This window comes from Crocuta crocuta, unplaced genomic scaffold (genome assembly GCF_008692635.1).
Source record: "Crocuta crocuta isolate KB4526 unplaced genomic scaffold, BGI_CrCroc_1.0 scaffold383, whole genome shotgun sequence".
NCBI classification, from domain to species: domain Eukaryota; kingdom Metazoa; phylum Chordata; class Mammalia; order Carnivora; family Hyaenidae; genus Crocuta; species Crocuta crocuta.
The window spans coordinates 4,297,234-4,317,168 of NW_027531897.1; the positions used below are offsets into that span (position 1 = coordinate 4,297,234).

Genomic DNA, 19,935 nt, shown 5'->3' on the forward strand with positions numbered 1-19,935 from the left:
TTACAGAACAGGCTTTTTAATAATACACAGTGTTGATTTGTGTTGTCTCCATTGTTGGCTCTTGAATCATGTCATCAGCTTCATAGGATGTTTCAATTGTCGAATTTGATGCTGCATTTGAATTGGGGGCATTGGTTTTCCTGTTCGGGTTGCCTGCAGAACACAAAACAAAATGAAATAATTATTTGGAATTATGACCTAAAATGTGGCTTTTTAAAAGGTGTGCTTGAAAAATACGTTTTGTAGCAATATCGAAGCTATGTCTTGAAAACACTAGGTGAATGGGTGAGAACTGAATCACTTCAAAGCGGTTTTTGAGCATTTCCTTCTGCAAGTCAAATTAGGGAAATACTCAGCAACAGAAGAACTTCATTTCTGTGCTTACATTTCTTCCTCCAAGTTTCCGTGGAAGAAACTTGCATAAAGGGAACAAAATTGTACTAAAGCTAATCATAATAATTTGTGCCACTCATAAAGCTTTGCCATCATAATCAATTTAGATGTAATCTTTAAAAACACGTTTGTTCCACAATCTCATTCACTCTTCTATGTGTCAAAATGAATCCAAGATGCACAAGGATAGAGGAATATAGACCTTTGATCATATCAAAAAGTAAAGCTGATAGCAAAGAAATGGATTATTTTCCAAAACTGTTTGTTAGAAAAGTAACTGTGTCATACAGTTAACCAAACTGCACAAATTTAAATAATGTATAAATATGTAGAAACAGTAGATAAACCCCAGACGTCACTAATGCCCTCCTGTTGCAGAATCCCCAGTCCAGTTCACAATCCAGTGGCCAGCAGCATTTTCTTCCTCGGCCTCCAGGATACGACCCTGGACCCACCTCCTCTGTCTACATTGCTCTTTCTCTGTCTCTTGTTGCTCCCATTTCTTCTCCCAGGTCTCTTGGGAGTGCCTCGGGGCTCAACCGATTGGTTCCTATCAAGGTCTCCCTCCCTAATTAGTCCTCATTTGGAAAAATCGGCTCTGAACTTCCCTAAGAGGAAGCAGGAGCCACTGGCCAAAAGCCTCCTCTATTAGAAACAGCTACTTCCTCTACTTATCACCACTTACATGAAGTCTGAGCCTCAGCTTTCTGTCTGGCTTTGTCCATTTATAAGTAATTGTATAGACTGCTTTCCAGGTCCCATCCGAATAGCCCACATATGAGTTGATTTCAGAGTTGAGCACTCCCAGGGCAGTAGTAGTTACGAGTTGTGCAGAATGGTGTCTCACTCCAGCTCCCAGATCATGCCGCTAGGACTGAAACGTGGGTGGTATTGTTCTCTGAGCTAATATTAGAAGTATCGGAAGCTTAAAGTATGGGGCCTCGAGTTGTTCAATAGATGGCCTTATGCCATTACTTCTGAGCTTTTGGGGTGGCAAAATAAACTAATGTTCTACTTCTAAACATTCAGTCATAATGTTTCAGCCATATAATTTGATTTTTAAAAGTTAATTTATTGTAAGTGCAACATTTTCTAGCCTGGCAAGGAGCTCTGTGCGCAGTCAGGAATCGAAGCTGTTAAAGATAAACGGACCAGGGAAAGCTGGCATGAAAACCTAAGAAACCGATGAATTTGACTTGACTTATTTGCAAAGTAGGATTTCAAAAAATACTAGATGAAACTTTAACTACTAAGTACTTAAGTAATGGAATTTATTCTCTAATGGGGCCATTGAAACTCTTTTCCTCACAGAACATTTGCAAAACAGAATACTTGTACTTTCATTTTCCATTTGCATAGCCCTGTCTGTACTCTTCAGGATTCCAGCAGGTAAAGAAAGGTAAAAGATTAAGGATGTGAGATGGAAATTACTTTCATATTATCTAGGTGGTGCTTGCGCCTTACGTAAGCATTTATTTAAGCATCTAAAATTGTAATATTTTATTGGAGTTCCTGGAAGTATGAATTGAATGTTCATTAATGCCTTCATGTTTCCTAAGCTTTTTACACACTTATCTTCATAATATTTCAGGAAGATTTTCAAGATGTTTTTATCTACCTTATCACATAGTTTATGTTTTTGTCTTTTTTTTTATGGGAAATAAATTCACTGAGTGGTTCTACCTAAGAGCTCATTTGTTGGGGATTCTCTCTAATTCATCTCCATTCTGACCGCTCTAGTTTCCATTATCTGTGTTCTGGCAACAAACTGAAAGACTTGATCTAACCTGTCTACTGCCCTCTGAGCTTTAATGGCTTGCAAAATACATGCCAGTGTTACAGATTTTTCTTCATCTAAGACTTGGAAAGGCACCCACACTCCAGCCGTGACTCCTTGTTTCCTCGGCTACTGGACCCTCCTAACCAGTGTAGGTGCAAAGATTGTTTCTTAGATTGGCTTCTTTAGGCAAGGCACTTCCCCTCACAGAAGCAGTTTGCTTCACAAATAAGAAAAGACTTGTTATAAACACCATAACAATATCCTTTGAAGCAGGAACTTTGATACGGAAGTTAACAACCCTGGTGTTCATGCTCTTCCCCCAAAGATGCTTTCAATGTATGTGCTTCCAGCAAGTTAGAATAATTGGGCACAGAGAGAAACAACTGCATTGAGCAGCTACAGTGATAACAGAGTCCAGCTAATTGCACCTCTTTGGAATAGTTTTAAAAGAGAATAAAGAAAATCCTCAGCAACCTTTTCCTAGTTTTGCTTTGATAAATAGAAGCTAATTTCTAGACCAACAAAGTAGGGATAAAATCAGCTGCCTCTTTTTCTGTCCCAGGGTTACAACATGGATTCGATTTTCAATAAGCCATCTGTAAGTCCATTGAGCTCCCAGGGGATTTGTTACACAGAAAAGGTTCTTCTTACTTAATTCCTCCTTTTCTTTACTAAATGCAGATTGTGAAGCTCCGACATGACTGTTCTTTCCTGCGTTGACATTAGTTGTTGTTCTTGCTGCTCATGTCCTATTGTCATTAGTGCATGTGGTGTGTGTGTGTGTGTATGTGGCCATCCTATGTATATCTCAACCTTCCTTCCTTTAAGGCTCTACCTCTCAGACTGACATTTAAATTAAAGCTTTGGCCTTTGCCAGAATTCACATCCAATTCATCCACGTATCCTCATCACAAACTATGCCAATGTATTTCTTCTGGTTACAGTTAAATTGTGCGATCATTTTCAGAACCATTCCTCAGGAATCCATTTATCTGTGAACTCTGCCCTTGCCTGCCATTTCAAAATATCAAAAGAATTCTGGGGACCCCTGCAGGTCTTCATCCCTTGGCTCTCTGGCAGAACCCTAATTAAGCTTTTCTGCCACTATCTGCCTACAGCCTCCTAACTCCTGTGTCGCCATTCTCAATTCTTCTGGCTCCTAATTAGCGGCTCACTTTATTACTGAGTGGAAAGCCTACACTTCCCACTCATCCCAGGGCTCCTCCTAGTAAAACAAGCATCCTTAAATCTGTACCCTGAGTGTTTTTGATTTGCAAGAGGATGGTTTCCCTTCTGACTGAATCTGAAGGATAGAGCTGGATCTGAAGTTGATGGTGAAGTGGGCAAACTTGCCTACTGACCTCCTTTCCCTTCTGCAATGCCCAGCTTATCCTCAAGAATATATGGGTATCCCCAGTAAATACAGTTAAATATGTACTGTGAAAGCTAGAACTTTAGGGGCACCGGGGTGGCTCAGTCGGTTGAGCATCCAACTCTTGATTTCAGCTCAGGTCATGACTCACAGTTCATGGATATCAGCCCCGTGTCATGCTCTGCACTGACTTCATGGAGCCTCCTTGCGATTCTCTCTCTCTCTCTCTCAAAAATAAATAAACTTAAAAAAATTAGAACAACATCCATCAGAATACCATTTTAGTTTTAAAAGCTTGACAATGTCGGTGGTGTGCACCTGGGTGGCTCATTTGATTAAGCTTATGACTCTTGATTTTGTCTCAGTTCATGATCTCAGTTTGTGAGTTCAAGCCCCTAGTTGGGCTTTGCACTGACAGCTTGTAGTCTGCTTGGGATTCTCTCTCTCTCTCTCTCTCTCTCACACACACACACACACTGTCCCTCCCGGACTCTCTTTCTCACAATAAGCTTTAAAAAAAAAATCTGGTAATGTGATTCAACATTACCAGAGTAGCCAAGAAACTTTGATGAAGAAGCATATTGGGAGGGAAGAGAAAGTGTTTCCTGGTCAGATACTAAAATAAACTGTATCATTTCAGTAATTTTTAAAGTATATTATTAGCTTAAGAATAAATGGATTGATAAATTTAACAGCAAGGAGTCTGAAAACAAATCACAGTATATACAAGAATTCAGCTTATGTATTTTATTTTTTGAGCTTATTTTGAGAGAGAGAGAANCACACACACACTGTCCCTCCCCCACTCTCTCTCTCACAATAAGCTTTAAAAAAAAAATCTGGTAATGTGATTCAACATTACCAGAGTAGCCAAGAAACTTTGATGAAGAAGCATATTGGGAGGGAAGAGAAAGTGTTTCCTGGTCAGATACTAAAATAAACTGTATCATTTCAGTAATTTTTAAAGTATATTATTAGCTTAAGAATAAATGGATTGATAAATTTAACAGCAAGGAGTCTGAAAACAAATCACAGTATATACAAGAATTCAGCTTATGTATTTTATTTTTTGAGCTTATTTTGAGAGAGAGAGAATGGGGGAGGGGCAGAGGGAGAGAGGGAGAGAGAGAATCACAAACAGGCTCCATGCTGTCATCACACAGCATCACTTGGGGCTTGATCCCACAAACTGTGAGATGGTGACCTGAGCCGACATCAAGAGTTGGCTGTTCAACCAAGTGAGCCACCCAGGTGCCCCTAGTGTATATGACATCTTAAATTGGCAAGAGAAAGATGGATTATCTAATAAATATTTGGATCATTTGCTCATTATTTGCAAAATAAAAAGGCAGATACATACCTCATACTTTACACAAAAACTAAAATTCCAGGATTATTAAAAATTTAAATGAAAAAACGAATAAATGTATTAGAAGAAAATATAGTTGAATATCTTTATATCTTAAACTGAGGTGAGAAGCTTCTCTTTTTTTAGATTTTTTAAAAACATTATCTCAAGTAATCTCTATACCCAACGTGGGACACGAACTCACAACCCTAAGATCAAGAGTCCTGTGCTCTACTGACTGAGCCAGCCAGGTGCCTCCAGAGGTGAGAACATTCTAAGCATGAAACTAAAAGGAGAAATTACGAAAGAAAAAACTTCTATAAATGAAAAATTGTTACACACAAAATTACAAGAGAAACAACTATAAAAACACTTGCAATATATCTGTAAAAGAGTCTAGTTACTGTGTGTAAAGTTTTTATAAAGCAGTAAAACATGCACATTCCCATGGAAAACATGCATATGAGCAACAATATGCCACAAAAGAAATAATGACAGGGACACCTGGCTGGCTCCATCAGAAAAGCCATGCGACTCTTGGTCTCAGGGTCGTGAGTTCAAGCCCCACACTGGGTGTAGGGATTACTTTAAAAAAACATTTTCAAAAAAGAGAAAGAATGACAGACATTAAAATGTCCATTCTCACTCTTAATTAGATAAAAACATTGTGTTATTTTTTCAACAAAATTAGTAAACTGTGTATCTTTTGAAATAATAATACGTATGACATAGTACTTTTCTCAACAGCAGTAAGCAACCTGTATCCACAGCTTTTAATATGTGTCTAGCCTTTGGTCAGCAATCCTGCTCTCAGGGATTATGCCAAGAAAATACTTAGGTGTTCAATTTATGTGTGTAATGAAAAAAAAAGGAAGCTAGTTCAAAGTCAATAATGAAATACGATACACTCAGATTTTGGTTTCTAAATACTGCTCCCAACTAAAATGAACCAGGCATTTTTGGAGAAATGAAAGATTCCAGGGCTGGAACAGGGGAAGTACAGGCCGCCCTGGAACATTTTGTGGCAGAAAGCAAAAAAGTACTAAAAAATGACGGGTACTTTCTTTTTTTTTTTAATTTATTTCTGAGAGAGAGAGAGGCAGTGTGAGTAGAGGAGGGTCAGAGAGAGGGAGACACAGAATCCAAAGCAGGCTCCAGGCTCTGAGCTGTCAGCACAGAGCTCAATGTGGGGCTCGAATCCACGAACCTTGAGATCATGACCTGAGCTGAAGTCAGCCGCCCAACCAACTGAGCCACCCAGGTGCCTTGATGGATACTTTCAAAAGGACAAAGGACCCGCTGTAAAGGGGCTCCAGGAGGCCAAATCTGAGACAATGTAAGGATCGTAAGGATCGGAGTAAATAATGACAGCAATAGAATATTTTAAAATAGACGATCTGAGTCCATACTGATGTTAACAATTACATGAATGGGTAAGTGATAGGAGAGGAGAGAAAGCTCTTCCTTGCAGGAGAATAACACCTAACCAATGTCAAAGGAAAGATGGGGTTGGAAAATCACTATTTTTACATTATTGTAATAATCTGAAATTATTTTCAAATTTTGAATGAAAAAATTCTGTCAAGAGCCATCTATGAGTGGATAAAAGTTTGAGGAGGAATGGAACATTTTCAGTCTCAAGGTACCTCTCCACAAAATATTTAGTAATTAAAGGGGGGAAATAGTGTCTTTACAGTGTATTAATCCAGCAGATACAACTTTAACCAACGAATCGTATTTAACATCACGCATGATGGGACAAAGCAAGGTTATGTGACGCCCTGGGAATATGACTTCCATGGTATTCCTGTTGAAATGTATTCTCTCTCTCCAATCATGAGAAAATATCAGACAAATTGAAAAATACTCTTTTGGATAACTGGCTTTTGCTTTTCAAAAACGTCAAAATCATGAGAGACAAAAGTTGAGGATTGAAGGAAGCTAAAGAAGTATGACAACTAATTACAAAACTGGATCCTAGATAAGAAAAACATAGTAAGGATATTGGCAGAACTTGAATATGAGCTGCAGATTAGATAATATTACTGTATCGGTGTTGTTTCCTGAGTTTGATAAACATACTGTCACTACATAAGAAAAAGTCCTATTCTTAGGAAATACTTAATGAAATGCTTGTGGTTAAAAGGCATGCTATCTGCAAATTATTCTGAAATGGTGCAGCAAATACGCACTGAGAGGAAGCCAATGATAAAGAAAATCAGGCAAAATAGTAACATTAAGTAAATCTGAGAAAGGTATTACAACCTTCTCTATACTTTTCTTGTAATTTTTCCGGAAGTGTGAAATTATATCAAAATAAACAAAGAAAATCATTGCACTCCATCAGGATTTTAAAATGGAACTACTAAACCTGATGGCATAGGTGTTTACTTGTTGGCAAACAAAGATGTCACTATTGTTCAGTGAAAACGAATAGCATAAGACTCATTCTCCCCCTTATTGTCATGTGCATATATGTATAGATGAGTACAAAAAATCCTGGAAGATACTCAACATGGTGTTAGTAACGCTTTTCTCTGTGTGATGGAATCATGGAAGACACTATCTATCTATATTTTCTAATTTTACTTCAATAAAAGTGATTTGAAAGAAAGGTTTTCTTTCCAGGTGAGTCTTCTAAGAAGAAGAAATATAGCAGACCATTCTGAGCCAGTCTGAGCCATGTTTTGCTCCCGGGCGGAAGAAATGATTGTGTGATCTTCAAACGTGCCTTCTCAGTATTCCATATGTAATTTATGTTTTTCTTCTAGACCACTGTGCCTTACTGTTGATTTCCTCAGTCTTTTTCAATTACATCGCCTGCCTTTAGAAAAAAGACCACCAGATACAGGCTTGGAGCTGTCTGTGATCTCTATACATGATTTTACATGTGCCACGCAGCTCTGCTAACATCTGCCCTTTTAATTTCCATCCAGAACTTTGCTTCCAGCAAACCCTCTCCTCAGGCCTCCGCCCGTCTCCGCAACCCAAACATATCAGTGGAGACTCAGACTGCAGGATGGATGTGCTTAATCTTCCTGGAGCAACAATTTTCTTCAGCTCTGAGAATAAGAAGATGTTATTATTGGAATAAAACAAGCCGTGGCATTTGGCCAGGTTGAAAAATAACATAAACTTTAAAAATATTATGAGAAGTTCAAATAATTTCAGGCTCATAGGCCCAAGGCAAGCCTTTCCACTCCAGCCCCTGGAATACTGGAGGTACCAGCTCCCTTCTTCTCTACCTTTCAGGATTTTCCAGCAGAAAAGTTGGAGAAGCAGGAATCTAGAACATTCAGCCCTTTAATTGCTTCTCTAGTAGCCATTAATTGTTTCCCATCTTAGGAAATGAGCCCTCGCCTTCAAGCATGTCTACTCAGAAAGACGTCCTTCACACAGCCATCTTCCCAGAACCGTACATCGCCTACAGTGCGCCTGACATGCAACGGGATTCTCCTAAACACTGGCATCTGAAACACTCATAGCTCAAATCACACACACACAAAGAAAAGGAGATGATTACGGGACATAATGTAAAGGGCAATCACTTTCTTAGCAATAGTACCTCTGTATAAAGTGAGCCCTGGAGGTAGTCCAATTATACTCTACAGTCACCACCGTGGACCCGTTTTCTTCAGGATCAATTCAAGATGTATAAAGCCTTACATTGTATACATTAAAAAGAATAAAACCCAATAGAATAAAGATACACAAAGGAAAAATCTTGGCAACATAGCCTAAGATTTGGACTCTTTTAGACTATTGTCACCTAAGGAAACAAAAAAGTCCGTGCCCTAAGCCAGTTTTAGAATGTGCACAAAAACATGTTTCCCTGTAGGCCATTCATACTGCCTGTAATGAAAACAGGCTCAGTTATAAAAATTAACCTAAAAGAATAGGAGGCTGACTCTTAAGAACAGGTAGTTTTGAAAGAAAAGAGTGATAACTTGTGAAACGGATTTCCTCTCATGTAATGTTTACTTATTTGATTACTATGCAAACATCTTACTATGTCCCTAAACTTTAAGGCATTCCTTAAATGGAATAAAGATTTGTTTCTTTTCATAGCAGGAACACTGTAATCTGTTCCTAGGTGGGAGAATTACTGGAATAGAGCTTGCATATTTAACAACAGTACCACAGTGTTTTTAAATGATTGCTTCAAAGGGTTGCTTTCAAATAAAAGCCATTCTCCCTATTCCAGTAACATCTAGATTACCTACTTTGTTTGGGGCTCTCCTCTATGTCTCATTGGGTCAAAGTCAACCCAAGGGACCAAAAATTACCTCTCGTGAAAGCAGCAGGAAGGCAGTGATTATATATTGACAACCCTACCTTGTCAATAGCAAACACTCAGGAAAGGGGTACTGAGTTAATTTGCTGGCGTGATAAACACAATGTTTTTGAGAGGGGCAGAGTGGGGACATTTTGATGTGAGAAGGCAACTTTGTCTAACTACCTAAGGAGTGCATTAATGGATCTCCTTAGCTAAACAGCAGTAAGACTACAAGACTTCAGTCAACAAGCCAACTAATTCTGTCACTGAGGTCTCAGAGCCAATATGAAGTAATATTTTGGAGCAGTCCCTGAAATAAATCAGGAAAAACAACCAATTTCTATTTAGCACAATACACTGCATACAGGAGACATTCAATTAATGTCTTATGACTCTAAAGGTGACAATAAAGATGCTCCTCTCATCATCTACTATAAAGGTGCCATTCTACTCAATTCATTCAACAAACATTTGTTAAGTATTGTAGGCACTAGGGATATAGTAGTGAGGAAATAAGATGAAAATTATTGCTTTCCAGGAACTTGCATTCCAGTTGGAGTGGAGAAAAGTTAGACAATGGATAACTAAATTGTATAGTATATTAGTGCTAAATGCTTAGGAGAAAGATAAAGCAGGAAGAAAGTATGAAATGTTGAAGAGGTATTTAAATGGCAAATATGGTGATCAGGAAAGAGCTCCTTAGAAAGGTGACTTTTAGTAAAGATTTAAAGAAAGTGAAAGTCCAAGTCATATGGATATCAGAGGGAAAAGCCTTCTGGACAGTGGTGACAGTGTATGCAAAGGCCCTGGAGCAGAGGAATTTCAAGCAACAGCAAAGAGGCCAATGTGGTTGTGCACAAGAGATGAGAAATGTGGGCGGAGAGGGCAAACCACCAAAGCCCTGCCCGGTCACCTAACTGCTGTATGTATCAAGAGAGATGGGAAGTGATTAGGGTTTTGAGCAGTGGAGTGACATTACCTGACTTAGGTTTGAACAGGCTCACTCTGGCTGCTCTGTGGAAAGTAGACAGCAGGAGAGTCAAACTGGGAAGAGGAGCTATTTGCTTTAAAATGCAGAGTCTGGAGTTTGTGGGTTTTCAGGAGATACCAAATGATTTTTTTTTTATTTTTATTTATTTATTTTTTATTTATTTTTTTTTTTACAAATAGTTTATTGTCAAATTAGTTTCCACCCAGGTGATTCTTATGCACAGTAAAACTCAAAGAACTTCTACTTTAAATTATCTAAGCAGTTGAGACAAAAACTGGTTTTATGATCTGATTATTGGGTAACCACTAATCCACTGCTTCATTTTGCCTATGGAGGAACAGGATCTAAGCCATTAGACTAAATTCAACCAACAACCTGCCTATTCTGCCAAATAGTTCCAAACAGTGCTTCCAAAACAGAACTGCAAAGCGATCCTGGCCTCTTGTTCTATGACGCAGGATACCCTCTGAGAGAAACCTCTAGGAGCATGAAAGTAGAACTGATGCAATCATTCAGTGACAGTGTATTTGATAAAGTCGCAGAGCATGTACTCCATACGTTTCAGGATCCAAAAGTTTCAGGTTTCAGCTAAAATAGAGCATCTGAGCAGAGGATTTTCCAAAAACTTTTAAAGTAAACATTTTCATTCTCTTTTTAAATAGAAGTTAGTATGGAACCACAAAAGATCACTTTCTCACATCATACACAAAAATAAACTCAAAATGGATAAAGAACCCGAATGTGAGACAGGAAACCATCAAAACCCTTGAGGAGAAAGCAGGAAACAACCTCTTTGACCTCCACCGCAACAATTTCTTACTTGACACATCCCCCAAAGGCAAGGGAATAAAGAGCAAAAATGAACTATTGGGACCTCATCCAGATAAAAAGCTTCTGCACGGCAAAGGAAACAATCCATAAAATTAATAGGCAACTGATGAAATGGGAAAAGATGACATGCAAATGACATATCAGCTAAAGGATTAGTATCCAAAATCTATAAGGAACTCCCCAAACACCACACCTGAAAAACAAATAATCTAGTGAAGAAATGGGCAGAAAACATGAACAGACACTTCTCCAAAGAGGACATCCAGAAACGATGCTCAGCATCCCTCATCATCAGGGAAATGCAGATCAAAACCACACTGAGATACCACCTCATGCCGGTCAGAGTGGCTAAAATGAACAAATCAGGAGACTCGAGATGCTGGCAAGGATGTGGAGAAATGGGCACCCTCCTACACTGTAAACTGGTGCAGCCCCTCTAGAAAACAGTGTGCAGGTTCCTCAAAAAATAAACAATACAACTCCCCTATGACCCAGAAGTAGCACTGCTAGGAATTTACCCAAAGGATACACGAGTGCTGATGCAGAGGGGCACATGTACCCCAATGTTCATAGCAGCACTCTCAACAATAACCAAAACATGGAAAGAGCCTAAGTGTCCAACAACTGACGAAATGATCAAGAAGATGTCATTTATCTACACAATGGAATACTATATGGCAATGAGAAAGAATGAAATCTGGCCATGCGTAGCAACATGGGTGTTATGCTGAGCAAAATAAGTCAGGCAGAGAAGGACAGATACCATATGTTTTCACTCATAGATGGATTAGGAGAAACTTAACGGAGGACCATGGGGGAGGAGAAGGGGAAAAATAGTGGGGGAGAGGGAGGGAGGCAAACCGTGAGAGACTCTTGAATGCTGAGAACAAATTGAGGGCTGATGGGGCTGGGGGAGAGGGGAAGGGGGGTGATGGGCATGGAGGAGGGCACTTGTGGGGATGAGCACTGGGTGTTACATGGAAACCAACTTGACAATAAACTATGATAGAAAAAAACCAAAAAAACAAAAAAATAAATAGTTAGCACTTCTGATTCTAAATATATATGTACATATATATGTATATATCCTATTTATATATTCTAAATTTTTATTAGAATACATTCTAAATGCATATATTAAAATTTATGATTACTACTTTTTTAATGTTTATTTATTTATTTTTGAGAGACAGAGAGCACACAGGTGGGTAAGGGGCAGAGAGAGAGAGAAGGAGACACAGAATCTGAAGCAGACTCAAGGTCGTGAACCATGAGGTCATGACCGGAGCTGAAGTCGGACAGTTAACCGATTGAGCCACTCAGATGCCCTTATAATTACCACTTTTTAAATACACTAATGGAAATTTATATTCACAAAAATTATAACAATTCTCTCTGGTTGAATTTTATAATGCTAACAAGTAGCATCTATGTGGCACTTTATAGTTAAGATAGTGAGACCCATTTCCACAAACTATACATAAAAATTTCTACTTTATAGTCATTCTATACACATACATACACACACACGTACGTTTTAGTTTGTAATCTATTCAAGAACAAAGACTGTCTTCTATTTATTTTTCTATTCTTTTATGTGCCTCTGAAGTATTTTAGATGCCTCTTCTGCATTTGCACACCACACCACATGCACCCAAGTAAATGCTTAACTGACCCCTGACTAACCAGTCTGGAGCAACCCAATCCTAACGATTAATTATCGCATGTTTTGTTCCTCTGTTTGACTTCTTTGGCTCTATCATAAACAAACTATAAAATCTCCAAGGGGATAAAGCCTTCATAACTGAATGAGACTTAAATATAGTAGAGTGGATTTATTGGACCAGTGTATTATAATTCATGAGAACATTTACATCCTGCCACGATTTTTCCTTTGGCACAATTTCTCGAATGTATGCCATCATTAAGGCCTAATTTCATGTGGATTTTTATAAACGCATGTAATAAATTGAATTTTTAAGAAGCATTCATTGTTAACTGCATGATCTGTTAAGAACGTTCAGGTTATTCTTTCGAATAGAGTGCAGGTAATTGACTACAAATAATGAGCACTGATTACCTTCTGGAGCGGAAGAAGCCTCTAGGTGTTGAAGTTTAAGGCCAGTGTCTAATCTTTGAGGCTTTGTATACAGAAATAAGTAGCAGAGGACGCAGACGCTGATGACAAAGGCAAGTAGAACAAGGGCAGCAGTTCCCAGGCCAACCAGGGCACCGATGCTGAAGAAAACAGGAAAAACATGGGGACCGTCACACAAAATGGTTCACACATACACCAGAGAGAAGATTTGAATATTGGTAATGCTTGCCTCAGTCATTCATTCCTAACCAAATTACATTTTAGTCTAAAGAGTATATGATTGAAGCTTACAGGTCACCTTTTTCTTTCATCAAATTCTTATATTTTCTTTTCCCATTGATATGCTAACATTAGTATAGAATACCATGTGAATCCATATGACAGGTGAAAGGTCACATGATTCTCTAGGCCTAGTTCAAAAGTATCTCAAGCAAATAAACCTCTCTTAATATATTTTAGGAGGAAAAATGCTGTTCAGCAATAAAGATGAGTGGAAAAATACTGACGTCTGCAAATTAGCAAAGCAAATGTTTACCGGAGATGTAGAACTTTTAGAGACACGTATGGAAGATAGCACTTATTAATATATAAATCCACAACTCATACAAAAGAGGTGAAGAATGTTTAATGAAAGGAAAGCAATATTTGTGAAATTTATATCAAGTTCCTGTTTAGCCCAAGTTTTTCCTTTCTAAAAGAGCCTAACACCAGTGGCTTCTAGCATTAAGGAAGAAACCCTTGTGCTTTCCTCTAAAAATAAAGAATATGTCTGATATTTTTCTCTGCACTAATTTTGTAATAATTCCTTCTAATACAGTTATCTGTAAGACTAAGCATTTAAGAAATAGCAGTTTTCATAAACTTAAGAACTTAATATTTTTAAATGGGAAAAGGAACTTGGAAAAAAAATCATCTTGAAAGTCTAATAAGCAAAACATAATGTACTTTCCTGAACCAAATGTTTGTGTGGGTATGTTAAGTATATATAAAGAAATGTTAAGTTGCTCAAGAAACATACTTCTGTTGACCTTCCCATAGCGTTGGGCATACGTATTAATAGTGCTGAATAGAGTACTTAGCTTGTAATAAATAGAAGTAAATGATAGTAAATAGAAGCAAATAAGTGATCAAATAAGTGACTGATCCACTTTTAGTAATTAAGAAGTAATCATCATTGAAATGGTCATCGAAAAGTAATGATCTTTTTCTTCACTATCTTCCTGGCTTGGCTGCAGGGTTTCACTACTTGCTAGTGACATGGCTCCGACAAGTCTGACCTGTACCAAAGGACGGGAAGGGAGAATTTGAGCAGGGATGCTAGATGTGTTAGGGCTTTGGAAAGGAGAACAGAATTAAAAAGTGAGGTGCTAACCTCATCCCATGTATCCTTGGTTTTAGAAGATAAAACCCCCCTGTAATTTAGAGATTGTCTCCTTGGCCATAGATAGGGAGTTAATTTTCCAAAGATACTTGTGCTTGGTTTAGTAATGTCGGTCCAGTTCCCCTAGCCTTGCACACAGTGAAAACTGGAAATTCTGTTACTAGAGTCAGCATACAATTGTATATTTCAAGTTTGTATTTATTTATTTATTTATTTATTTATTTGGAGACAGAGGGTGAGAGAGAGAGAGAGAGGGTGAGGGCCAGAGAGAGGGAGAGAAAATCCCAATCAGACCCTGTGCTGTCAGCACGGACACCGATGTGGGGCTGGATCTCCTGAGATCCTGAGCTGAAACCAAGAGTCAGATGCTTAACCGACTGAGCCACCTAGACGCCCCTACAGTTATACTATATTTAAATCGGAGTTTGCCCTCACTCAGTGCACTCTCTTCCAGGGGTAGACTGCCTGGCTTTGGCAACTCCTCTTTCGGGTTTGTGTTCGCCAAAGCTGACTTTTGTAGATTATATGCATCAAGGAGAGTTAGGACTATGCACAGACACATGGGAACATAATCCACTTAATTAACATTATCTGCTGCACAAGGCAGCTAGGCAGCCAGACATCCAGAGAGATTCCTGAAATGAGAATGTGAGTTATTTAAAAAAAAAAAATCTTCAAAGTGAAAAAGCACTTTGGTCAATTTAAAAGTAAAATTGTCAATTTAATTAAATTCAACATGCAAGCCATGAGTTTTTAATGTACACAATTTAAAACACCAGCCGCATGATTTGAAGAAAAAAACCAAAACCAAAACAAAGCATCCTATTTTCTGCTTTCTATTATACTAAAAGAAGGTTCTTCACCATCTTGACCAACAGTCTGTATCACAGTTCCACTGTATAGAAATGTTGCCTAATGAGTACAAAACTCTAGGGATAAAGATGGGACTCTAGGAATCTCCTACAGCATTCATTTTGACAAATACTTCCTGAACTCATGCATTGCCCTGTGCAATATGTATTGTCTTCCCAGGTCCTGAAGAAGGTTACCAAAGGAAACTCTAAGAGAGTAAGGATTTGTAAGAGGAAAAAGATGGGAGTGGGCCAGGCACAGAAAAGGGAGAATTCTACTTTGCTCACAGAGCCGTTATGGCGGTTTGCTTTTCAGTCCCTGTGAGAGGGTCTGAGGCTGCCATCACACTAATGCTGCAATTCTCCTACTTAGCAACTTTGCTTACCTGGGAGTGGCTGTTCTGTGCCTTTCTCCAGCAGCTGCAGAATCTCAGAACAAATGCTAGTGACTTTGGGAATAGTTTTCGCGGTTGGACTATTTTAAATTAGGGTGGAGAGCAAAGAATATGAGGAGAGCGAAGCTCTGAATTTTTACCTCCCCATTGTGTTCTCAGAGCTCAAACACTAACAAGAACCCCTGGTTTAACATTGCCAACTGATGCCATCAGCTGAAATGATTCTTCTGTTTCCTGGGAAGTGAGCTGCACTGCCCATTTTGTCCACGCTGAGTGAAGACCCCAGCAAGGTACTCATTCCTGGTGCTCTCATAAACCTTAGGAAGGTTTTCTATCCTCTGCTGCCTGTCACTTTGAGACTACTCAGGGATCTGAGAACCCCAGGCCCTTCTCCAGCTGAGTTTGACTTAAAAGTTGCCAGTCTCTCTTGAGGGTCTGCCACCATTATTAACGCCTCCAAAAACTCAGAGCCGGGTTACTAGGTTATTTTCCAAAAAGCCAGATAATATGCCAATGCAATACTGATTACTTCTCCAAATAATAAGGATAAGCTGTCATTTTCTGAGATTCTGCCCCACTGTGGTACAACAATACAATGTCATTAGATGGACTTATTGGTCAGTGACACTCTTTTGGGGATTTTTTTGGAAGCTTGCAATACATTTAAAAATTATTTTACTGCCTCGAGAAATAGCATTTAAAGTCATTTGCTGTAGATTTGCCATGTGTGACAAATTCTGGATCATACTAGAGAATTAGAGAAATAACACTTCCAGCTTACTGGCAGAGACTCTCTCTTGTCAGGCACAAGCTAATTGGTTTGTGAGACACAACTGGAGGTGGGTTTGGAGACATACATTCTCCAAGCAGAATGCAAGAATGGAGGTCAAAGTTTGCAGTCTTTTGGAGTAGAAGGGGGGGGAGCACATTTCACAATGAAGATATCTGCATAAATACTAGGTGGAATAAGTAAAATTCCCATCACAGGAAACAGAGGCAAGAAAAGCCGCACCTGAGAGTCTCTTGTCTTTCCAAGAAATGGCCAGGTGGCTCAGGCGGTAAGAAAGGGGTGCCCTGATAAGGTTCCACACAGGGTGTATTATAGCAAGTAAAACTCTCCCTGTCTGTGGGTCTCCAGTTCGGTTCAGGGTCAATGTCAGATCATCTGAAGAGAGCAAATTATAAAGTTCCAATCTCTCTCTCTCTCTCTCTCTCTCTCTGATTCCTTTTTGATTCCTTCTCACCTCCAAAGAGACTTTAAATACTCTCATCTTTGGTTAATACCTTAAAATGAGTCCCAGAGCAGCCCCCTTTCTAGTCAATTGCACCAAATGCCCAAACAAATCAAAAAGAGAATGAAAACCTTAAGTTCTCTGCGTATCTTCTCTCTGCCAGCAGAACCTCCGGCTTGGGACTAGTCCCTGGCGGGTGTGAAGAGCGGGCTGAGCGCTGCGTGCGCCCTGGGCGCACAGTCCGCGCTCCTCCCGCGCCCGCCTTGCCTAGGCTCCGGGGTCCACTCACACTTCTGGCGCCCACAGCCGGACCCTCGGCGGACCCGGGCAGCACCAAGCGGGTCCCGAGTCCCGGGGGAACTCCGAACCGGGTGAGCTTTCTCTGCAGGACCCTCACTCGCCCTCGGAGGCTCCGTGTCCTCCCGGAGGGACTCGACCCGAACGGGCGACCCTCCCACTCCCCGGGGTGGCCCAGCTCGTCGCCTGCCCACCTGAGGCTCCACATATAGCTGTGCTTGTAGGGGAAGTAGCTGCCCGGCTCGCTGCAGCAGTACTTGAGGTCGGCGAAGCCGCAGCAGTAGAGGAGGGCGGCCCCCTCGCCGCTCCGGGGGCACTCGAAGGGCTCCACGAAGCTGTGGTTGAGGCTGTAGTAGCCCGAGCACACCCGGCTCGCCTCGCTCATCGCGAGCGGCTGCGGACGGGGGCACGCGAGACCCCCGATCCGCCCTCAGACCGCGGGCGTCCCGCACCGCGCGGCCCGCTGACGCCCCTCGGCCGGGGCTCCTCTCCAGCACGATCCCGAGTCTGTCAGACGGTGGGGCGTTCAGCCTTCGCGCGCCGCCTCTGCGCTCTCTCCGCCCCTTGTCCACATGGTGGCTGGTCGCTTTCCTCGCGCTTCTCTCGCGCGCTAGCGAGTGGCCCCTTTATCTGCCGGTCTTCGATCCTGTCCCTCTTCTCCTTTGAACCTTCGTGGGCTTTCTTCACGCTCCCCTGACTCCCCCTGCTTCCCCTCACTTCCTGGACAGCCCGCGGAGCTCAGCTGGCCTCACTGTAGGGCAGAGATTCCGCCCGAAGGAAAAGTGGAGGTGTCACGTATGTCTGCCATGTGGGCAGACGCAGCCCCAGTTGCCGTTCTGCCTGCCCAAGGACAGGGCAGGTGAGTTCCAGGCAAACAGAGCAGGGCCGGGGGAGCCTTTACCCCTCCTGGGGCCACTGACCCAAGGAGCTGCGTAGCGGGCAGAAAGAAAAAGCACTCAACTAATTACCAGGGAGGAGGTGGTGGTGAGGCTTACTCGTCTTCTCTGAGAAGCACACGTGAAACATTAAAATTTGGCAATTAAAATAAAGGCAGAAACGAAAACCTTTCACCAACAAGCCAGCCGTGCATTGTGTATTCTGTTAAACAGCCTGCAAAGAGAAGGGCGGGCAAGAGATTCAGGTAAAGTCAGCGAGGAGTTTCTGCAGAGGCAGGCGGAGCAGGAGGCAAAGGAAATGGGGAGAACGAGACCTTCGTCAGTTTTAAAGTGCTGCAGAAATTTCTCTTGTTCCCTTTTTGTCTGACATTCTCATTTAGTGATTCATTTGTTCACAATGCCTTTTAAAATAACAGTAGTAATGGATGCCCGCTGTAATAAGGCAAACAATATCTTGGCATATAAAGAAGAAAATGGTAACAGCCTTATGGTGGGAGAGGGGGTGACTGTAACATTCATAGAATTTGTGGGACGGAAGAGTGTTCCTTCCTCTTCATCCTGCTTCTTTCCTTTGGCCAGAGGGTTGACTGGATGTTGGAATTATGAACTTGACCTTGTTGGGTGCTAGTTACTTTTGTATGCCCAGAAATATTCTTGAACCATGTTCTGGAAGGCAGTTAAGGAACTTGGACACAGTTGGAGTCTTTGGAGTTTGTTTTTAACCTTTGTTGACAGAACCAGAACAGACTTGAGGACCAAATTGTTCCCTGTCATTGAGGTGATGCACTTCCGAACACTCTACTGGATACCTTGTGAATTATGAGCCTTACCATTCCCACTGGTGGAAATAAACCGCTCTAGGCCTCGTGACAGCTCAAAGGGGTGTCCTCTGCTCCTTTTACAGGGCTCTTTTCCTGCTTTCCAGTCTTTTCCTGATAGCCATGTGCTGACCAGTTACCCAGCTGAAGACTCAAGGAAATCCTCCAGTGATCCAGTTCTCTCTCTCTGCCTCTCTCTCTCTAGCTCTCTGTTCTGTTCTGCTACCTCGAACCATGATGACTTCCTGTACTCCCAGCTCAGTCTTCTGATCCTAGGGAAACCACTGGGCTGCAATCTGGAAACTCTCTCCAGGCAGCATGCTGCATGCAATCATAAGGCACATGCTCCCTGTTTCTCTGCTCTTAGGGATGGATCATTGTCCTGCACTGCTTGATATCCGTGTTTAAAACCTATTGCTTCTCTATTCTCTGTGCTTAGTTTTTTTCAGGCAGGAGAGTTAATCTTGTCTCTGTTGAGCCATTTTAGCTAAAGTTGGCGGGGCGATTGGACCTGATCTATGCGAGGCCAGTTAAGTTCTCTATCCTGGAATTGAGATTCTGCCCTGGGGACAGGAATGCACAGGAAGCTAGTGCACAAGACAAAACGAAGCAGGGAGAAGGAGCACAGAAAGGTGGAAAGAGTGTTAATGGTTTTGCAATTCTGTGAAAGTTCTTTCCTGAGATCCACCTATATTCCTATCACTGTGATTTGGGGGACATCCCTGACTCCTTAGAGTAAAATCCCCTTTCTGGCTGAAGTGCATCCAAGTAGGTTTCTACTATCTGCACCCAAAGGATTCTAACTCATAGAGCACATCTTCAGGCAAAGGCAAGGCAATTGAAAGAGAAGGCAATCAAAAGGCAAAAAACGGGAGCTCTTTGACCAATGGAGCATGTTCCGTTGGAAGGTGGGGATTTAGCCCCCACTAGCAGAATTTTCTTCCCCATGTGCAAAAGGAAAAGAATTTTGAGATGA

General features: G+C 41.0%; 1 protein-coding gene across 1 annotated transcript; it reads right to left on the reverse strand.

The window, feature by feature from the left end:
- Window positions 1–17,630, reverse strand: SHISAL2B (shisa like 2B). The gene is made up of 3 exons (XM_077773598.1): window positions 17,440–17,630; window positions 13,072–13,229; window positions 1–153 (listed from the first exon to the last, which is right to left on the reverse strand). The coding sequence occupies exons 1-3, from the start codon at window positions 17,628–17,630 to the stop codon at window positions 17–19; spliced, it is 486 nt and encodes a 161-aa protein (XP_077629724.1). The 3' UTR covers window positions 1–16.
- Between the last annotated feature and the right edge of the window lie 2,305 nt (window positions 17,631–19,935).